This window comes from Corvus brachyrhynchos, unplaced genomic scaffold (genome assembly GCF_000691975.1).
Source record: "Corvus brachyrhynchos isolate BGI_N302 unplaced genomic scaffold, ASM69197v1 scaffold115, whole genome shotgun sequence".
NCBI lineage: Eukaryota > Metazoa > Chordata > Aves > Passeriformes > Corvidae > Corvus > Corvus brachyrhynchos.
Window position 1 is genome coordinate 1511917 of NW_008239553.1, and position 22860 is coordinate 1534776.

Genomic DNA, 22860 nt, shown 5'->3' on the forward strand with positions numbered 1-22860 from the left:
AACTTTGCCTTCTTTGAAGCTGGTGTGTCCTGCCTCCACCCTGATGTTTACAAATTGGAACATGCTGCTAGAGCATTTTGACATGCAACCCTCTTCTCATTCTTTTAGAATAACTTCCTAGTATCTGTCCCTATTCTAGCTTTAAATATTGAAAAGAAATTGTCAGTATGTCTTGAAAATTGCTTAAAAAAAACAACCCTGATTTCAGTATAAGAAACTTTTCCAGTGTTAGTCCTTACCTAATTGCCTGTTGTTTAAATTAGTTTGACTTCATCCTGTTAGTGGTAGGAGATAATTCCTGAGCCATCCAAAATGAACAGACCTTGAAAACCAAACAGCTTTCTGTCACTCTTGCTTCCATCCTTTTGATTATCTGAGTGACTTAACTTCTGATGGTTTTTCAGCACAGAGGAGGGAAAATTTGTGACTGCACAGTGCTTCTAAATCAAATGGCTTTGATAGAGGAATGAACCAAAGCAGTTTAGAGAAGTGGGACTCTGTGCAGATTGATATGACATGAAGCCATCCATAGAGCATTGCTGATTTAGCAAATGATGTTTCTGCTCTGCAGTTTGTTCGGTCTTTTGCACAATGCTTTTACATGGTCTTCACTCTTAGATGTTAGATGTTTACAAATTTGATTTAGTTATCCATGGTGTCTTTAAACTTCTCCTTAAACTACTGGTTTAGCTCACATGCACTTTCAAGTTGTGTGACTTGTCATACTGGTGCAAGAGCTAACATGAGGAGGCAGAATCTGGTGACAGTTCCTGCCTACCTTCATGGAATTACCTGCTGGAACTGTAGTTAAAAGGACATAGAGGTGCAAAGGAAGGCAATATTCTAGAATTGCCCTAGTCAGAAGGGACACTGAAAGTTTATCTGGTCCAAGCTTTTATGGGAAATAGAGCCCAGATGAGATTACCTGGCACTCTGTCCAATTGTATGTTGAAAACTTCTAGTCATAGGGACTCTGGGATCTTGATTTGGAAGGGAAATGTTGAAGAAACATACAAGGGGGCTCAAAGATGAGGTCTTAAATGTAGAGACTGTTCTGCTCTGATAGAGATGTGCAACTTCATAATGAGTCAATGCTCAAGTGGCATTTTTAAAACCAGCTTGTTGGGAAAAGGTCTAAATTAAGGGACAGTTAGAGTAGTGAGAGAAAGTCCTACTCTGACCTGTTTGCCTTTCAAAGTGGATGCTTCCAGACATCAGCTTTATCTAGGTTTCTGTCAATAGAAAAATTGATGGTGTCGAAGTCAGCATTGAGGGGATTTATAAGCACAGTAGTTAATTTGTGGAAAGCTACAAAGGACAAAAACATGATTTCTGAACTTAGTTCAGAGTGGAGAATAAGAAGGAAGAATGCTAGCAGAGACTGCCTCTTTAAAAAAATAAATAAACCAAGGACACCACTTCTGATGGTGATGGTGACAAATATTTTATTTGGAAGGAATGCAAAGACTATCAACGCAAATGAGATGGGGAGATTAGATGGGGAAAACTTGATGAGAGATTGCAATGCAAAAGACAGTATTTTTGCAGGCTCTGCAGGATAGAAGGAGAAAAGAGAAGGATTCATTGAAATTTAAAGGATCCATGGAAAGGAGAACTGTGAGAATAGGAAGAAAACCAGCAGAGGAGATTGGCACTTCTTGAATAAGTAGATTTGTTGCCACAGAGGTATAAGATTGATGTTTGTCTACTTCAGAGCTACTTTATAACTATCTCTTGCAGGTATATACGCTCAAATTTGTATTTTAGTGCACTGATAATGGTGTGACTGAGGTGGAAGAGGGTGGAATAGAGAGGCAGAAAAGTTTGGGTTTAGAGGCAAACCAGAAGATTTGTTTGCTAATGACTTTTGAGGCTGCCTGGTTACATGTACTGTCTTATATAGTGTGCGTGTACAGCTTTTTCACTGAACTTTGTTTGATTTTGTCTACAAGAGGAAGTTTGTGAAGTAGCTGCAGTCTTTGTACTCCATAAACCATACATAGTATTCACTGTGGAGTTACTAGGGAGTTTATTATGCAAGATAGTGATGAGTTAATGATTTTGCTGATATGTTTCATGGACAGACTTTATTAATGCCAGTTTCTGAGGGAATCTTGAATTTCTTTTATACTTTCTTCCATTTTTGCATACTTCTGGCTTCAGAGTGTTGAAATCCTATCGGTATGTATAGTAAAGGATTGTGACTGTGATTGTTATCACTTCAGGCATCACATACATTCCTTTTTTCCTTTCTGATCTTATTTGCAATCACTGTGTTTCCTGCCCTTTTATCCAGTAAAGTTTTAATGGATGTAAACACCAGCGCATCATTAGGTGTTTGTAAAGTCTAGAGCCATGTGCTTGATCTTCATGTTGCAATCATAACTTAAAATCCATTTGCATGTGAAATATGGACCTGTCTCAGTTTTCTTCTGTTGCCTGAAATTCCCTATAAATAAATTTAAAAGTTAAATACATTAAATAACTTTTTGCCTTTGTTTTCTTTTGTTTTTTAAGTGAGGAAGGAAAATTGACTACCTCGCAGGATCCTTCTTGTAAATATGTAGTAGAAGAGAATACAGAGGTTGCAGAAGAGGTCCCTTCAGGTCTTCAGCGTACTAACAGCAATCCAGAGCAGAGGTAACTGCATTCAAGGATGCTTTCAATTCTCTAAATAGCAGGCTGTGTGCTTTTGTAATAGGTTTGGTCTAAAGAGATTGAGTTTAGTTTGATCTAAAAATGTGCTTGCGTTTATTTTATTAAATTCTTACAAGTTGAGTTTTCTGTTGATTCTAAGACTGAGTCATCAAAAATCTATTTTTTTTGCAGAGAGTTGTAAATATCCCCATTCTGTTTTGTGACAATATGTTGCCAAGTTAGAATAGTGAATTGATGCGCAGAACTCTACTGCATGTTCTGATTATACTGTATGTAGACTAAAAAGATGTAAGCATGTTTCACAAATACAGATTCTGGTTTTTAAGACTTGTTTATGAGCCAGTATTTAATCAGCTCCTTTCTTTTAACTTTCTTCTCTGCATAAATCTCAAATTTGATCAAGAAGGGGATTCTAATCAGAAAATACTTAAAAGTGGGAAACCCAAAAACTCTTTCACAGCCTCTCCTAGAGATACTGTCTTTATCTAGATGACAATATTTTTTTGATGCTCATAAGCATTAAATTGTCGGGAAGAAGTCCTTGGGTACTAGGTGATTACCTTTTGAGTAAAGATGCTTGTCTGAACCAATAGAGGGCTGTCAGAGCTAGCAGTTCGCTAGATTGCTTCTGAGTTGTGGGAAATATCAAGGAACTCCTTTCGTTGAATCCTGCTGGCTTCAGCAAATCTCAGGACTTTCTCTAAAGGTGGCTGTCACAGTAGATCCTCATAAGTACAGGATAAATACCAAGGTAAACATAATGGTGCTTTTGGGGCTCCATGTATGTATGACTAGTGGAAGGAGTCCCCTAGGTTGGTCTCTGGCTGGTGGCTAGCAGGAATAATCTCTGCTAGGAGCCCTGTTATGTCATGGACTTTTTTCTGGTTAATAAGTGAGTGACGGTTGTGCAGACTGTCACACTTCCTGTCCATGCAGCATTTGTTTCTTATCTTCCAGGTTTCTCTAAAAAATGTTTGCCTTTGTCTAGTGCTGTCTGTCTTCTCTCTAATGTTTACGTATGTTTTTTAAAAAGTGTTTTTAGAGCTTAGCAGCCAAAGACTTAGCTAGGGGGCTCCTGCTGGTCATGTGCATGTAGAGCACGGACCCCAGAGTGGCTTCTCTGTGATGTCCACCATCAGAGAACAGGAGTTACAGGTAACTTTCCTCATCTGTAGTTTCAAGCAGTATTTGCATTCTTTTAGAGAATCTTCAGATGTATTCCATGGACTTGCACTGAATGGAAGTTGAGATTTTTTTGCCTCTGTTGCTTGCATATTTTTAATGTCCTTATGCATTGGTTTGATCTCTTCATGCTAGTCTAGAGCAATTAAGCCCATGTTTATACTAAACTCCATCTAGAAATGTATATACCGTTACTGTTTTCACTCTGGAAGGTTTGCTCTCCATTTTCCTCCATACTTCATGAATGTTTCATCCCAATGGACTGACATTCGAAGTGTTTGTGAAAGGCTGTTTGTAGATTAGATTAGTAACTAAAGCAGTCTTTTAAGACGCTGTTGTTTTTCCTGTTGTGTCTTAGCTGCTGGCTTTCCAGTGCAACCTTAAATACTCCCAGTATCACATTTTGCCTCACAGAATAAGATTTGGATAAGTATCAGAAATGTGCTCTTTATTAGTAATTCTCTGACATACCACATCTCTAGAGATCACTTAGTATCTCAGTTAATGAAGATCATGCATTCTTCAGTGGTGTGCTCAGTTAATTGAGTGCTACGCTGAATTAGGAAACAAGGACTCCAGAAATGCTGGACTGCAGAAGATAATTGGGATGAGCATGTTCTTAGCACGTTTCCTTCCTTCAGTTCACAGGTTGTGCTATGCAGGATCTGGGGCTGCTGGTTTTTGGTTTGGTTTTTATTGCACCTACCTGAATTTGCTTTGAATCTTTCCTGTATATTTACATTTGGTTTTTTTGGCCTCTTAGGACTGATCAACACACCCATTTAGGAGAGGCAGCTGTTAATGGCCCTGTATGATATGTGATGTCTACTACCTTGGCTGAAGAGAAAGAACTGATGTCCAGGTGTTTGAGTGTTTCTTGAGGATATCATCTAGACCCTGTTGAAGCCAGTCACTGCTGCACTAATTTCGCAAGGAATCAGGACCAGCAACATTTATATTCTAGATTTTAAGACATTGTACAGAAATTCATAAGTGTAAAAATATTGCACATTGAGAAATACCAATAATTTTTGCGTATGTTTATATTGTATTGTTCTAAATAATGGGGGCCTGTGAAATAAGATCCTGCTACCCATGTAATGATGACAGTAGTGTTACTATAGTTAAAATGGCTGTAAGAATAGTTTTATAAAAAAGTGAATACAAAAATCTAATGTATTTGAGACATAACTATTTGACGATTAGTGTGACCAAAGTATTTAGCAGTTTTCTTACATTTTTCACCTTGTAAAAAAGAAAAAGAAAATTCATGTTTTTTCTGAAACTGAAATGCCCTATAAATGTTATTTTGGTTGTTTTAGCTTACAAAAGTGATTTAAATAAGAATTTTTTGGTGTTCAACATTTTACAACAGGTTTTTTAATTGGTAATTGTTTTCTGTATTGTTCAAAACAGATCAAAAAATGTAAGTCTATTGGTAGAGATTTAAGTATTTATTGCAACAGCTTAGTTGACAAATTGATGTTACTGTAAAGCCATATGTTCTGTTAAGTCTAGTTTGCTTGAAACAATACCTTCCAGGTGAAACACTAGAATATTTGGAGTGCACATGGCTTGTTGTGTTTAAGTGGTTCACCTGCCTTCTAAACAGTTCACCAAGATTTAGTTTAATACCAAGCATTATACAATGGAACATTTCAGAACAATCTGCGTATTTAAAACGCTATAATCCTTTTAGACAAGTCAAGTAAAAGAAATGCCCGTGCTGCTAATGTAATTACAGTACATGCATTTTAAAAGTAAATAGTGTTTTTAATACAAATTTTGGCAGCAGAGCATGTTAATTGTTAATTTCACTGTACTGATCTGTGTGAGGCTTTCATTTGTATGTTCTAAGCCAGTTTTTTCACAGCTGGTTTGTGTATATATATAGTGATTATGGAAACTAATTCTGTGTAATTTATAATTTTCTATGTCAGTGTAAAATTCCAACAGCCTTCTCAAACAAACAGAAGCAATATACTGTATATTGCCACATTGTCTGGTGAAAGGGTTAAAATACTCCTGCACTTTTAGACGCAAAACCATTTTTGTTTCTGTAATAGTTATATTCATTTATTTTTTACATCATTTGTTTTCCTGACCAGTATTTAAAGCCAAAAGGATATTCTAAACAATGGCCAATGATTTATTCTAGAAGGCGTCCCAAGCAACGTGCCTAAACATTACATTGCATACAGAAATAAAAAACACACATGTATGTCACTGCCCTTATTGCTTTCTCTTTTGCATTTTCTGCAACGTTCAGTGCACTTGTCCGTGGAAATTTTTGCAAATTGATCAGTTGTGTGAAAATGAAGGGGTAAAACCACAATGTCATAGGAATTGGTAACTATGGTTGCCCTTTTATTATACATTATAAGTGATGGGATCCAGTCAGTTTCTAAGTTTTCTGTCTCAGTTCAAAATTACTTTCAGATCAGCTTGACCAAAACTATTTTGTGTGTTAGCTTTAAGGTTGGCAGCTGTCCTCAGTTTCTGATCTGTTACTGAAAAAGCAGCTTTGGAAACAAAACTGCTCATTTTGACACATGAATTGCAGTCAAGCAGAAATTCCAAATGCAGGCAAGCAGCAAGCTGGTTTGCATAAGTTTGATGCTTGTAAGGAGCGTGAATCCTTCCCAGCGGAGCCATTTGTCACTTGCTGAAAAGTTGATTTATCTAGCTCTGTAGCCATGAAAACTGGAGAACACAGTAGTTGAAGTTCAGTCTGGGTCCTGTTGCCTTCAGTTCAGCAAAGTTACTTGTCCTTCTGTTTGTGATCTGTCCTATCAGTCCACTGTTTTGAGGAAGTGTAGGGTGTGTTTTACCCACTCACTCTATTACTTGCACAAGGAATCCTGAACTTGAAAGCATTGGAGGTGTGGTTGGGGTGGGGGGGGAGGGGCGTGTGTGTGTGTGTGTAAACACGCCTCTTTTGCTGTCTTTTATCAACACTGCTGCTGATACGCTGCTCATGTAGCCTTACAAATGTTTGAACGTACTGGGAGAATCCTGAACAGCTGTTACCCAACCTATTTAATCAGATTTGACTTGCATGCAATGGAATTTGAGTCTTCTTTATGAACAGGTATTTTAATGCATTTTGCAGCATGGACTAAAGTCTAATACCTTTGTACAGGTTTGAGTTCCTACAGTATTTTTAGCAGCAATAAGGATGAAAATGCCTTGAAAGGCTTGTCCACTGCCACATTCCACAATGCTCTTTGAAATGACTAGAGGCTCAGTCACTTGAAACTGAGGAATATTTATGTCAGTTGATGTCAGTGGGCAGTGGATTTAACCCTCGGGATTTCTCTGGTAAAGGATTTTTACTCAAGCAACAGTCTGTTTCAAAACTGGCTAGACAAGTAATATCTGTAGTAGCTCATTGCCTCTTCCCAGCTGGCAGAGTGGATGAATCATGCCTTCTTGACCAGTGAAACCATTATTTTTAAGTGTAAGCCCTGTATGAGTTTTATAGCAAGATTATTCTAAAAGCATAAGCCATCATCTTGACTAACATTGCTATTAGTTTGCTGAAAAGATAACAGGATAGTGGAAACAATCTCATTATGTCATTGTACATGGAATCCCGTGTGACCATGCTCTTGAGTGGGGTCTACATTTTTGCACCTATTAAACCTTGTATCTACCTCTTGAAAACAGTGAGTTCTGTGTTGTCATCTGCATATTTCTGTGGAAACTTACTGTGACATTTCATTCTTTGTGTGAAATCCATTGAGGAGAATTGTGAGGAAGATGAATCAGGTTCTTATTGTCTGTCATTATAAACTTACCTTTCTGTTCAAATTAGTGTTAATTTCCTCGGAGATTTTGTTTTCTGACATATGTCTCATACAGTTACATCAGGAAGTACTTACTGTATATAACTGGCTCTATTAATAGACTTAATCACTTCTGACTGTCTCAGAATAAATAGTGCTTTCTCCAGTGTAGTATAAGTGCTTTGAGTTTCATTATGAAAGTGTCTGTATTGCCTCCCAAACCAGGATGGAAAATGGCTGTTACTGCGGCAGCAAAATGCCCTTTTTGGTAAAGTTCTTAACATCTGTCTTTTAGTTTCTGCATCTTCCTATTCCATTATTGTTTGAGAATGGAAGGAGATTAAGACAGTAAAATTAAAATAAAAAATACTCTTATTGTAAAGATAGGCATTTTTCTGTCTCCTTTAGGTAGGACAGTTCACAACATTTTTTGGACTTGCTCAGACCTTGTTCTGCTATTTGTTTCAAATTGTGATTTGTCCTCTGTTTAGTCTTGATTAATGACTTGTGTCTAATCACACTTCCAATGATATCCAAAGGAAATCTGTATGCTTCTTAATGTGCTGCCACAAGCTAAAGCACTAACAAGACCCAGACTTTGCCTTGTGTTTTGCTGATGGCATTTTTCTGAATTCTTTTTTAGGTGAGTCTGGGCTTAGTGTTTGTGTACTTTTTATTGGGGAGGGGAACTTTTTCTGTATTTCTGTCTTCTCTAAGTCACTAAGTACCTTGCAAAGTGAGGTGGGATTCCCTTTATCTTTCTGGTCATAGCTTAAATACTGTAATTCTGATTCTAGGGCCTTGTTCTGGATTTGAGTTGTGTATGGTGTGGGTGCTTTCCTGTGATCTGTGTTTTCTGTGTCTCAAATGATGATTCTGAAGACTGTAATTTAGATCATGATTGTCTGTTGTATACAGCCTCCCAGAGTAAGAAAGTTACACCTTGCCTTGTATAGATTGTGTATAGGTTGTATAGATTTTGTCGCTCATGTCTCCTGAGATTTAATGCTTACCCATTTGCACAAGGAGAGTTTATCTGGTTTTCTCACTACTTTGATCTGTGGATGATATTTAGGTAGATGGGTGTTTGATTCTCAAGAGTCTAATAGACATCACTTTTTCAGATGGAACCTGGACCTGTTACGGATCAGTTAGTTTTGCTTTTAAACTCCACTATGTGCCACACTTACTACTTTCTTACCTGGGAGGGGTTCTTCCATTCCTGTTATGTACACCAGTTATCTGTCAAAGGTTGTCACAATTTCATCCTGGGTAATACACTAACCTGGCTCTTCTGCCAGGGCACTGAAGCCTGACTGCAGACATTGCAAATAAAACCTGCTTTTCCTTACATCAAACAGAATTGAGTGTTTGGGAAATCCCTCTGCTATTTTTTCAAATGAAAGATAAAAATTGTTGACTGTCTTCTACTGACTCTCACATCAGACAGAGGCACAACGTTGCTGAGATAAGCTAAGACTGCTAAAACTCCAGTGACCTTGTTTCTGTTGTTGGGAGTTCTCCAAAGCACTTTTTCTCCTATATGTTTATATAAACAATTGTTAATGCTGTATTTGTTAAAAAGGATTGTTTTTCTTGAGTCACTGCTAAACTTAAAATTCTGAGATGTGCTTTCAGATGAGAAGGGCTCTGCTTTGGAATGAGCTATAGTGGACTGTGCATATTGGCAGACAAGGTAGTAAAAAGGAACTGTAAGATATTCATAGGACTGTAGGGCCCTACTGTTTCTCTATAGTTCCTTCAGAATAAAGTAGCTTGAAAAGATACAAGGGCTGACAAAATGTGCCACTTTCCTTTTAATGCTGGTACTTTGCTTGTCTAGTTTGAAATACTCCAAAGACAAATCTCTGAACTTGGAAAGTGGTGGGTGACTCCCTGGTAAGTAAATTGTTTCAAGCTTTAGTTACACAATTCATATGGAATTCATACTTACTTCTATGTACAAGCAGTTCAAATAATTTTTAACTAAACTATTTAAATAAATATCTATAGATTCACGCCTGTGTGCATGCACATCAGTGTGTGGGATATATTCTCTTAACATGGCTGGTGCAGTGCCAGTGGTGCATTTCCGAAGTGCACTGAACTGTGGAATACCGGGAAGAACAAAGAGATACTTGTGCACAGGTTACAGCCCATTCTGAAGCATTTCAGGCTTGTGTCTCTGTGTGTGCAGACATTGTCAGTGGTCTCTTCACAGCCCGAAGGTATCTTGATGGGAGGAGGTACTGTTGCCTCTGGTGTCTGAGGCAAACTTCAGCTTTTGTCAGATGATTTCTCTGATGCTCTCTTAGTCCAGCTGCTTGATAATATTTGAGCCTGTGGTAAGGCATATCCAACTGGGAGTCTCTTTCACGATCTCAATTACGATCTAGAATGGAATAACTCAGGAAGGGACTTGGATTGCAAAACTAAGTGCAGGGCAAGGGTTATGTTAAGCATGAATTTGTACATATGCATGCTTGGTGCTCTTCCATCTGGGCTGTTCTCCAATATCCTTTTTTGTCATATGAGAAGGTATCGACTATGTGTAAAATGACTAACCAGTTCCTTCAGTGAGAGAAGTAGATGCTACTTCCGGATATGTTTTTGTGCCAAGTGTCTGAAAAGGCATAAAGAAAGAGATGGTGGTGTAGTGTGACACTTGTACAGAAACTCGATCATCTCGTCACACTAAAATATTTATTGGGAGCAAGAAGTCTTCGTGTTCACAAGTGTGCAAAAAGGTTATAGGTAGGCAACCCTCAAATGGAAAGGTGATTACTTTCAAGTATCAAGATACTGGCTTGAAAGAAATAAAGCAGGGAAATGGGAAAGCCTTGAATGCAGGGGAAGGCAGTTTGAAGTTCTTAATCTCAGGCAAGGTCTCATTTCACTTTTTGGTCATTGCAATGCTTCAGTGAGCTAGAAAAAGGTGAAATCTTTCTGGCTGGCTATCTGCCTATGAAATGGTGGATTGCTCTAAACAGGAATCCTCAAATGGCCTTGGGCTCCTGGGAGAATTCTTTTTCATAGTTCATGGCAGTGATGCCTGTGGCATGTTATTCATGAAGGGAAAAAATTTTAAGTTGTGAGTTGCAATAGGAGGAAAAAATACGCACTAATGAAATCATCTGAATAAGTTGATTGAAGTCAGAATTTATGCTCATGGTGTGGCTGTGTGTTATGTAGTGACATCTGACCCTCTGGAATGTGAGGATTCAGAAACTTGAATGATTGCTGCTGCTAGACAAAATTAGAAGGCTTTGTGTTAACATCACTTGTCTTATGAAACCTTCCTCTGTCTAAACTTGGTCTGAGGCCTGTGAATTTAGTCTTCATTTCCTCATAAAAGCTATGACTGATAAAAGATATGATGGCATTTGAAAGAGCAACTAGTTCATTTTTAAGATTATTTTTGTGACTATCTTAATGTCCAGCCATGGGTGTCATCAAGGTAACCCACAGGCACTTATCTGACTGTAGGACTTAGTATGGCCTCTGGACTTTTGATTTGCTCCAGCTTTGATACAAAACAGTATTTCACTGCTTGAATACTGCTATCTCTGACAATCTTCATTGTATGTTTTTATGACAAAAAGTCTTCTTTGACCTCAGAGCAGAAAGGGTAATGGAGCAAGAATGACTTGTTTATAAACAATGTACGGCCTTGGTATGTGCTACAAACCTCTAAGAATGTCTTAGAAACTCAAAAATAAGCATAAAGTTTTCTATTAGCTACAGCTTTCTGTTGAGGAGAAATAAAGGTAGCGAGGCTTACTGCTAAGCTGACAGGCATTTATTAGGTGTTCAGTTTACTGACTGTGTCTGAGTCACTCTCTGCTGCTGCCATAGCAGCTTCTGTGGTGGCTGAGGATGGAACTGATGAAATCCTGCAGTAATAATACTTGAACTTTGAAACAAACCACCCTTAGTTTAAGAAGCAAAGGGGAGAGCAGAATCCATGTCAGTACTTCCCAACCCTTTTCATTAGAAGAGGCTTGTATCCTTTTTCTCCAAGTGCTTTATCAGGATAATTTCTTGCAGAAATCAAGGAAGAGGAACCAGTGCTAGAGATGGGGTTTTTTCTACAGTCAAAGGATGAAAATAACAAATAGGGTGACAGATAAATGTCTGCAGGTTTTGAATTATTTACCGGAAGCTCTTCCTTACTCTACATTAAGAATGCGGGCAGTATTGCATTTGTCATTCCCTTTTGCCTGATGTCTCACGGAAGATTTCACAGAACAATTTGGGATTGTGGAAAGATAGAATGAACAGTTATCAGGACTGCAAAAACCACACATACTCAAGACATAGGTGTTTATGAAGTAGAAGTTCCTTTTTCATAGACGTTACAAGTTAAATAGATGTGATGGCTGCTAAGTAAAAGCTGAAAGGTAATTAAATATATCTCTTATACAAATCTTCGTAACAAAGACTAGAATTTCACTTCATTCTAGATCAGTTTGAACTCTGGGTCTGTCACATGCTCTGTGGAAAGCTCAGTTTAACTTGACTTCATACAGCATAATTACAGATCACTGATGCTTAAATTCTTACTCTATTTATCCTCCCTGCCCTCACACTTCTTGAGAAATGACAAAATGTTAGAAATCCAAATACGATGTATTTTTCCTCCATGGGAGACTGAAGAAGACTAAAACCAAAATAATACTTACTAAAATGCTGGAATCAGGGAAGAATATGAAACGAAGAGACAGGAGAAGAAACTGGAGAAATGAAATGGTGAAGAAATGAAATGGTAAAGAAAAGAAGAAAAAGTTCTGAACTGAAGTGAAAACGACAGAAGTGCATGGGATGACATGAAGTGCAGGGAAATGGACTGAAGCTTGTGGAATGGATCCTCACTGAAATGACAAGATTTCTTTTCATGAAATGAAGAATTTATTTTCATATTAGGAAATGTAATCTTGAAATCAGAGAACAAAGTGTAACAGTCTGGAAAGTAGGTATGATCAAATGAAATGCAATTGGAAAAAGAAAAGAAAATCAGGAAACGGAGTGACTACATCAGAAAAGAGAGTGACTACAACTAAATGTACTGAGATGAAATGAGGGCCAGTGAAGAGGACCGAAACTTGCCAAAATTATACACATTGAAATCCTGAAATCTGTGAAGAAAGTGAAAGGAAGAGACAGGAGAAGAAATTGAAGGAATGAAATGGTAAAAAAAAGAAGACAAAATTCTGAACCGAAGTGAAAACAATAGAAGCGCATGGGATGACATGAAGTGCAGGGAAATGGACCGAAGCTTGTGGAATGGATCCTCACTGAAATTACAAGATTTTATTGCCTTTCATGAAATGAAGAATTTCCTTACATAACAGGAAATGAAACCTTGAAATCAGAGAACAAAGTGTAACAAACAGTCTGGAAAGTAGGTATGATCAAATGAAATGCAATTGAAAAAACTAAAGAAATCTGGAAATGGAGTGACTATGACCAAATATATGGAGATGAAGTGAGGATCAGTGAAAAGGAGCAAAACTTGCCAAAATTATTTACATTGCAATCCTGAAATCATGGAACAAAGTGAAATGAAGAGAGAGGAGAAGAAGTTGAAGAAATGAATTTCAAAAAAAAAAAAGAAGATTCTGGACCCAAATGAAAGCAGTAGAAGCAAATGGGCTGACATGAAGTGGAGGGAAATGGACCGAAGCTTGCAGAATGTATTCTCATTGAAATTGCAAGATTTCATTTCCTCTCATGAAATGAAGAACTTTTTTTGGCTTGTGTGTTTGACTGCTTTTGTCTGACTGAGTCAGTCTGTGTCTGCCTGTGCCTGTGAGAGTGTTTGTGTTGAGTGGTTCTAACCTTGTGTGTTTGTTTTTTGCTGGTAAGTTTTTTCAACTAATTTTTAAAATTAGAATAAAAAAACAGCTGGGTTATTTTTTTTTGTTTTTCTCTCACCTGGGTTTTTTTTTTTTGTTTTTCTCTCACCTGGGTTTTTTTCTCTTGTTCCTGGCCGGTCTGCCAGGTGATGTTCATTGCCAAGGTTTGGGTGCAGACCGTGCTGGGGCTGGGGTTTTTCAGGCAGGACGATTTGTTTTGAGGCTCCCAGGATCTGTGTCTCCATGGAGTGCTGTGAATGTGCGCTGATGGCCCGTGGTGGTGCGGAGTAACGGAGCGATTGACATGAGAGCGAAGGTGGGTTGGTGTGTTAAGCTGAAGGAGGTGTGTGTGGTGGATGAGTGTTATGTTCTCTGTGGGCTTTTTTTTTGTTTTGGGTTTGCTGTAATAAAATTTATTAAATTTTCCAGGAATAGAAAAATGGTTATATTGTGTTGATGTGTATTTGGCTTGTATTGCTCTGTATTGTTCTGTATTTGCCGCCGCATTTCCATGTATCCCTCTGTAGGTAAATTGTACTTTTACCAGTGTGTATAGGGAGTGTATTTGTTACTTGTATTGCCTTCTGGTTCGGAATTGTATAGATTTCTTTAGAGAACTGAAGCAAATTCAGTATACACAGATAATGTTTTGCATTTTACTGCCTTGTGTTTGTGTACATTGTTGTTTCCGTGTGTTTTGCTGAAGTGTAAGTAAAGTAAGTAATAAAGTTGAATAAACCCTAATAAAGATAATCCACCCCCCAACTAAAGGTAACACCCCTACCCACCCCCTTTCTGGTTCCTGTCTTTCTTTGTTGTGGTTTAGTCATTTTTTGTCTCTTGTGTGTCCTCATTTACTTTCTATTTCTAACTTCATTTCTATTTCTGACTCTGTTTCTGTTTCTGACTCTGTTTTTCACTCTGTTTCTAACTCTGTTTCTCTGTTTCCTCACTCTTCTTTCTCTGTTTCTCACTGTATTTCTCTCTTTCTCACTTTATTTCTAAATAAAGTGAGAAAATAAGAAATGAAGTTTTTTTTTCCTCTCTAGCTTAAACTAAAAAACAGCAGTAGAAAGTTGCACTGCTCCTAAGGACTCCCTTTTAGCCCTCGCAGCAGCAGCAGGCAGCAATCCTCACAGCAGGACAAGACCACACCAAAAAGGGAGGGATGACAGCGACAGGCGGGAGAGTGACAGGTAGGGGTTGGCGGCTGAGCGGGACACAGCAGGAGTGAGGGGCACAGGACACAGGAGTAGGTATGGGTACAGATAGGGTACACTAGTTAGGGACCAGAGTAGGGTCAGGGTCCAGGCTCCAGAGCCTGGGGTCAAGGGTCAAACCTCAAAGGTCACAGGGTCAGAGGTCATGGGGTCGATGCCTGGGAGTCAAGGAAATGTCCCTTGCCCATTAGCACCCCTCTCCTCATACAGCCCTGTTCCTGCACACCATGCCCTCTGGCATGGACCCCCCTTCATGCTGCCTCCAGTGCTACTCCTAACACCACTCTCAGCAGCACCCGTAATGATGCCATTTTAGGATGACATGAAGTGCAGGCAAATGGACCAAAGCTTGCCGAATGGATCCTCACTGAAATCTTGAAATCAGAGGACAAAATGTAACAGTCTGGAAAGGAGATATGATCAAATGCCATTAAAAAAAAAAAGAAAATTTGGAAATGGAGTGACTACAACCTAATGGTTGGATTGGGATGAAATGAAGTGCAGTGAAAAGGACCGAAACTCTCCAAAATTATACTTCTTGAAAGCCGGGAAGAATGGTAAATGAAGAGACAGGAGGAGGAATTGAAGAAATGAAATGCTAAAAAAAGAAGAAAAAATTCTGAACTGAAGTGAAATCAATAAACTAGAGTGGGATGACATGAAGTTCAGTGGGGCTTTGTACAGTTCAATTGGCTTAGATAGTAGTAGCCAATAGTTCAGAACCTTTGGAGCTGCACAGCCAAGTTGCTGTACAATGAGAAGGGAAAACATGACCACTCATCCCACCCATGGCATTCTTTCCCCCCACTATGCATTTCTGCACACTTTATAAGTATTTAAATGTTTCTAAATCAGTTCCTGTGATACATTTTACTACTGTCAGTATCTTTAAAGGAAGGCATTTGTTTAGTTAAAAGATCCAAACTTTTTTGGAATAGGTTAGAGCTGTTAACTAAGAATATGAACACTTAAATGGGTTTGAGATCAAAGCTTTTGTTATTTTCATCAAGTTTTATAGCTATTTACAACTTCAGATAATCAGTAGTAGTGGCATGTTCTCCAATAGCTGTTAATGTGATATTAAAAGACACAGCTGTCCTTCCAAAACCAGGAAAGGGAAAAAATGGAGCCTTTTCACAATTTGAGCATGCACAGTAAACAGAATAGTAAAACTCCTCAATTGCACATATCATCCATCACACTGCAATCACTAATAAAAATCTGACTGTTGTGGCTGTGAAAGAATAAGGAACAAAAAGATGGACAATTTTATCTTTCAAGAAATTTTTAAAAAATTCTTAATTAAGTACACCAGAATAATCTTACTACTGTGAACTAACTCCGTAATTAAAAAAAAAAAAAAAAAATTAGCAGTTTTGGCTGTAGTAATGAAGTACCACCAGGGAATTTATAATGCTCCCCAAATGTTAAAATTAAAAATTTCTGACAAGTTATTAAACTGAGATTTAGTGAGAATTGGGCACTTTTGTATTGGTGAAAAGTTTTCTGCAGAAAGCACATTTGAACGATGACCAGGATAACACATTTTGTGAATGATCGGTGTGTTGTTGGCATCAGCAAACATTTTTAGTTGATGTAAGACTAACTTGTGTTTCTAACATCTAAAACCTTGATTGCCTATACCCATCTATTAGTGCCTTGTCATATTTATTTAATCTGAAAGAAGTCACTTAATTGGTTTTTATGTTTGAGAAGGCAGTATTCCTGAGCTGCACGAAGTAGATCCTGAGTGATTGTCATGGTTTGACACTGGCTAAAAGCCAGGCACCCATAAGAATTGTAATGAAGGGTTCATAAGCTAAGGATCGGGAAAAAAAACACTATAAAGGGCAAAATAGGTTCAAACTTAAACAGTCTAAAGAAAATTTATTATTAACAGAATTGAAAGAGGGTAATGAAAACTAAAATAAAATTTTAGAATGCCTTCTTCTTCCCAGCCCCTCCCTTCTTTCCCACTGACAGCGCAGGGAGATGAAACATGGGATTTTTTAGTCAGTTTCTCACTTGAAAAATCTTTCTTCAGTTCGCTTAGGGAAAGGAGTTTCCTTTTTCTGTTGTGCTGTGGGGTCCTTCCCACGGGAGACAGTTCTCAGTGAACTTTTCTAGCATGGTTTTAATTTTCACAAATAACAGTCCTGCCTGAGCTGCTGTAACCCATGGGAGGTGCAGTCTTCCCAAAACTGTACGTCATGGGCAATTTAGTTCATTTAGTCTTTTAAGGAGAAGCTGCTGTAGTTTGGAAGCAAGGGCTCTCTAACTCTGGAAACAAGGGTCTTCTCTCTGTTCGAGTTTCTCACTAGATTACAGCTTTTCAGCATCCAGTTGCTCCAGTGTTAGCTCCTCTCCCTCTTTCTTTACTGACCTCGGTGCCGCCATGTTGGTTCCCCTCACACGTCCTCACTTTTTCCTCTTCCCTGACTTGGAAGAAAATTCCAAGTTCTGTTCTCAAGTTCTATCAATTGAGAAGTTCTTACAGGGTTTCACTGTGCTGAAAAGGTTGATCTCGTCTGTGCTCCGCGCTGAGGAGTCGCTCACTATGTTTCCGCTACTGCCCATGCGGCCCTGCCAGCACCACGTGAGCCTTGCCACTGCTCCTGCTTTTTCTGCCCGCAGCACGACTGGCTAGGAGCAGCTAGGCAGGCCCAATTTGCTGTGGGCCGTGCCGGGCATGGCAATAGCCAGAGATCTGCCGGGATGAACCACACTTCTCATAGAGATATGATGGAACTCCGTTTATTCTATTGTCAGACCCATAGTTATACCCTAATTCCCCAAGCACGCATAAGCAAGCTCCATACTATTGGGTTACAGCTACTGTTCACGCGGCCTTTGATAGCAAGCGATTGGTTACAGATTCATATGCACGCGACTAACTAACGTAAGTCTTTCTCTTTCTATGGTCAGCATCCCCCTCCCCAACATCCTGTTGCTTGCCACATCAGCATTGCTCCTCTCTTTTTTCCCTAGTCAAGGACAGTTCACTAATATAGCTTGGATTGCGCACGTATACATGTCCCTATTCACTCAGCCATTTCTCTACAGATAGGGAACAGAAAGGCAGATGAAAACCAAAAACCTCAAGTTAGATAAACAGAAAATATTAAAGCTGAGATGGTCCCTGGCAGCCGTGGTGGCACATGGCCACGTGGCCACTCCCAGTGCCAGGAGGGCTCCAGCCATGGCACCTCCCCACCCCTTGAAAAAAGAAGAGACCTGTGCATGTTTTTTCCTTCTTAAATGTGTCATAACAGAGGTGTTACCGACTTCTCTAATTGGGCACCAGCAATATGGCCATCTTCAGAGCCTTCAGGGGTTGGCGTGGCTGGACATAGTAGAAACTTCCAGGAGCTTCTCACTAAGCCACCTCTGTGGCTTTTCCCACTCCCACCAAAGAACCAAGCCATGTAAAACTAACACAGTGATCCTCTAGAGGCACCTGTCTCTCCAGTGGTAAATGCCTAGGGAAATAGCTGGCATGTGTAATGATGTAATTACGTTAACTAAAACGGAATAATACAGACCGTCCTTTCACAAAAACAACTTTTCTCTCCCTAGAATGCTCCCATTCCTCCATCCTTGTGACAATAAATTGACTTTGTGTTGGGGAAGGCAAGAGAAAGACCAGCTACATAATTATACTTTCAAATTTCCTGCTTCTTAGTCAGCAGAACACTAAGTACAAATAAAATTTGTGATATTCTTTAACACTGAACAGCACTTACATAAGAAGGAGTGTGCTGCATTTCCTTCTCAGGTAGGTCAGCTTGCCCCTTAGTGCTCTACTACCTGTTAGGCTGGTAAGTAACTTTGTAGAATGCAAAATCCAAAGTGAGGGCAAGAATCATAAAGCTTTCAAACTGAAAAGGATAACAAGATGAATCAGTGACTAGAAAAGTTAAAAGGAATTAACTAACTATCCTATGACATCTTAAAGTAGCACCATATGAATCAACTGCCTCAGATACATACGAATTCTGATCAGTAGTTTTAAAAAATTAATTTAAATGTGTGTTCTGCTTCTGTTGTTAGGATTAGCTTTACAGGTCACAATCCCATTTGTAATACTGAATCTCACAGGTTTGTGGGGCACAACTTCCCTTTAACCTTCCACGTTTGCCAAAAAAGATTGCATTTATCTATTTATTTTCTAATTTTATTCCTTATTACAACCTATGCTTACTTGTTATTAGCTTGGTATCCTTAAACCCCCATAAAAATAGGCCCTATTTCTGTGATTTTCCCCTCCTCTAGTACAAAGTAGCATTTATCAACCAAAACCAGTTACTCTCTATTCTGCTCTTGACAGGCAGCACTGATGTCAGAGGACTTTTGACCCTCTTGAAGGCAGATTATAACAAATACATCACTGTCTTAACCAGTGCAGAGCATCCACCCAAACTCCCTGAAAGCAATCATGAGAAACTTAAACTTGTTCCTGTCATTGCAGTCTCTCTTTTGGTTACAGACTAAGTGGTTTCTCTTCATAATCAGTCTCAACATCAGTTATTTTTGTGGTTGCATTGTATATGATCATGTGCACTCTCTTTTCAATCATAGTAAACTTCTGTAGCAGAGAGTATCTGAACTTGGGTCCTGAAGTCTTCAGTTATAAAACACTCTCCCTAACCACCTATGCCCAGTCACCCACAAGACCAGGAGTCCTAACTGTGCTCCCTGGACAGTGTTTGTCAGTATCTGAGTTCACTCTATTGGAAAGAAAGAGTGAACTGGTTTTTAGTGGTGCTGATGAGCTCAAAAAACAAATGCAGAGTACTCTTGGGTACACATGGGTAAAAGCTTGGGGGTTTTTTTAAAGATTTTGCAGAGGTAGGTTACTGATTTTGTGTGCCCAAGCAAACAGGATTACTGTTTCCTAAAATACAAGTACTGCTGTTGTTACAAAGGCTCTGGGAACTTGCAAAGTTATCCAAGTCAAAAATGGAAAAACTCCAGAGTCTTTGGACTTGTTATGGCTTAACCCCAGCCAGCAACTAAATACCATGCAGCTGCTCACTCACATAGGTAAAAGTGAGCCATGTGAAAACTGCCCTCTGAGCTCACAAACAAGTTGCTTAGATAATTTAAAAAAGATATTATGAAGTTGATGTTGTAATCTGGTAAAATGAAAGTTAATACCTGCAGTTCTAGATGTGATTTCAAATGTGTATCCTTGATTTTTACTGGATCTCTCAAAAACCCCAATAAAATGAAACCATTTGTGGTCTACATAAGCAAAAACTGTCCAAGAAATTGAAGCTGATTCAGAATTGGATGTTTTGTTATGGGTAAAGATCAGGCTCTTTACCTCTTTCCAATTAAGTTTTGTTGTGAAACTTAAGATTCTTCTATGAAAGAGTGCTGATACCATCCTCACATTAACCACAGAGCTGGGTCACAGTGATGCATATGATGCATATGAGTAAAATCATGTCAAATCCCAAATTTATGAGGATTTTTATGAGTACATCTGGAACTTAGAAAATGAAAAACAATGAAAAAAAGTCATGACCTTATCATACTCTGAAATGGGATAAAAAAGAGAAATTGCAATCAGCTAGGTAACATTTTGAATAATGGACATAGAACTGAAATCTGAAGTGGAAAAAGTCAGGAAAATTGCTGTAAAAAAAAAAAAAAGAGAGATCACTAGAGCTATTCATAGAGCACATGTTCCCTTTCATTGAGATATCTCTCTAAGTTGGGATGGGTTGGTTTGCCTTTGCTGATCCTGAGGTGACAGGCTAGCTCCACCATTTTACATAGTCCATGAAACTGTGAGCTGTAAGGCCAAACATCAACTAAACATAAATCAATAAATCCAAGCAGCTGGACAAAAGCAAACTAAGAACTGTAGCAAACAGATTAACACATGAAATATTTACTCCATTCATCACAGGAAAAAACTGCAGCTGGAGAACTGGAGAACACTTTTGTGTTTCTAGAAAAATGTACCCATTTTGACAGAGAAAGCTATGCAAATTGGAGAGGTCTGGTAAATGTAACTCATGAAAAACACTTGTATGAATTATTGGATAATTTTGGTCTCTAAAAGTCCATTTTCAGCCCCCTGATTCTTGATAATTTAACATTTATCTTTTTGGATTGACACAGAAAATAATTATTATTCTATTTACAGCTAAGAGTTAGTGTATGGTGCAAAAGCTTGTCTTCCTGAAAATGATTTATTGCAAATTTCCAAAACAAATACAAAATGGATCTTTTGACTCATCCATTTTATGGGGAAATACAGTGTGCAGTCTAAATTGAGAAAATGAATGTTCTGTTACAAATATGTTCTGTTGAAGGGAATATCAGACTATATACAAAAGAAGGAAAATGCAGATTTCTAATTTAACTGAAATCAAGCACTTATTTCAGAATAAATGACTTGGAAAGGCTTCATATCTTATTCTCTACTATGCAGTTCTTTGTTTGAAAAAAGAAAATCAACTTTTTTTATCATCTATTGTAGTAAGAGAATCTCTGTTTCAACAATATCGGAAAGAACACCAATGCAGGCAACAGACAAGTGATTTAAAACAGATGTGAAATTCCCTCTGTGTAGAAAATTATAGGCACTGGTGATGACATTAGATGCATATGACTAATCACAGTTAATGCTTGCTGTTGCCAATTAGCTTTATTAGCACAAGCAATTTGAGCACAGCATGACATTACTTTAATTACTGTAAGCAGCTTGTTCATTTATTGAGCAGTATGCATTTAGAAAAGGGTTATTCTACCTGAAAATTAATCACAACCCTCTTTATCATTAGAATTTCAGGAACACTGAGGAAGAAAGACTTTGCCATGCAAATAGAAAAAATGGATGATGAAAGTCTGGCAGTAATTTTAGTATTTTACTACTATTTTACTTTCTTATAAAAAGACAAAAGCTATTGTATGATTTCTGTCTGAAAGCTGGACATGAGTGAGACAAAATTACTACCATTAGAGTTAAGACAAGACATTATGACCATTAGGTGGTAGCAATGCAAAAAAAATCTTATAAAAGTGTGCAGCAAAAATAAGGCTAAAAGTATCTAGGACAGAAAAACCCCAATACAGACTCCAAGCTGCACAAGAAACTTATTTTCTCCTTTTCATATTATGTGAAGATAAATTTGTTATCTGTGACATAGGTAAAAATTTGCATATCAGAATACAGTCTTCAAAGGGCGGAGGATGCAGCATTTCACTAGCAAAATGCAAAAAGAGTCATCGTGCAATTATGTTACTCAAAATTGCTATGGCAAATGAAACAGAGCTGCATTATGACCTGATTGCATTTGCACCACCCCACTGCCTCACAAAACTATTGCAGGAATGAAAATCATGGTGTTGTGGAAGCAAGAATTCAAAATAAGATTTCTTTTTTCCTTTGTAGTTTCTCGTAAGACTTTAAAATATCTCAGAAATTTATATTTCTTAATTCAAAAGGTAATAGATTCAAGAATCAGAACATACCTCTCCTATATTTTATGTCTGTAGATATTTTGAGCTTGGATCAGGAATCATATTATCCATGTTTTACAATAACTATTTGCAATCTTTCTTTTAATCCTTCTGTTGCAAATCTTGTTTTGGACAAGATATTCACTGTTCAAAAATTAACTTAGGTCTTAAAGAGAGTCCTTAGCAGTTGTTGGCTTCTGTGCTGCTGTTACTCTTCTGTTCATCCACAGTTCTTGCAGAAGCAGTACTGCTAGAGGAAGTAACGTCAGTGGCTTGTGCTGTGTGGGCTTCTGTGGCATGGCCACACATAATCAGCCATGGACTCTGCTGAGTGCAGCGAATTCCCGCTGTGGGACGAAAAAGGAGCAGGTGAGTAAAGGCCAGCAAGGCTGACAGGCTGGCTTGCCCATGGTGGTGTAACCAGGTAAGGCTCATGAGACCTGGAAGAGGTTGCAGTGAGATGCGGAAGTGTCAGGCTGGATGGAGCTGGGTGGCCAACAGCTGCTGAACATGAGCCCGCAGTGCCCAGGTGGCCGAGAAAGCCAATGGCATCCTGGCCTGTATCAGGAACAGTGTGGCCAAAGGACCAGAGCAGTGATTGTCCTCCTGTACTCAGCACTGGTGAAACCATGCCTTGAATTCTGTGTCCAGTTTGGGGCCTCTCACTGGAGGGAGAACACT

General features: G+C 38.5%; 1 protein-coding gene and 1 long non-coding RNA gene across 10 annotated transcripts in view; one reads left to right on the forward strand and one right to left on the reverse strand.

The window, feature by feature from the left end:
- Nucleotides 1-7799, forward strand: part of PPP6R3 (protein phosphatase 6 regulatory subunit 3) — a 40960-nt gene extending 33161 nt beyond the window's left edge. For 3 of the 7 annotated variants that reach the window (XM_017741953.1, XM_017741952.1, XM_017741954.1), the window contains 3 exons: nt 2164-2181; nt 2518-2640; nt 4604-7799. In XM_017741953.1, coding sequence (XP_017597442.1) covers nt 2164-2181; nt 2518-2640; nt 4604-4655 — 193 coding nt within the window. In that variant the 3' untranslated portion in view covers nt 4656-7799. The other 4 variants (XM_008639370.2, XM_008639369.2, XM_017741957.1 and 1 more) reach the window with 2 other exon arrangements.
- Nucleotides 7800-17835: 10036 nt separating this feature from the next.
- The window catches only part of LOC108448581, a 33668-nt gene continuing 28643 nt past the window's right edge, over nt 17836-22860 (reverse strand). For all 3 annotated transcript variants that reach the window (XR_001864529.1, XR_001864530.1, XR_001864527.1), the window contains one exon: nt 17836-22526. This is a non-coding gene — a long non-coding RNA (uncharacterized LOC108448581). The remainder of the gene's footprint in view (nt 22527-22860) is intronic.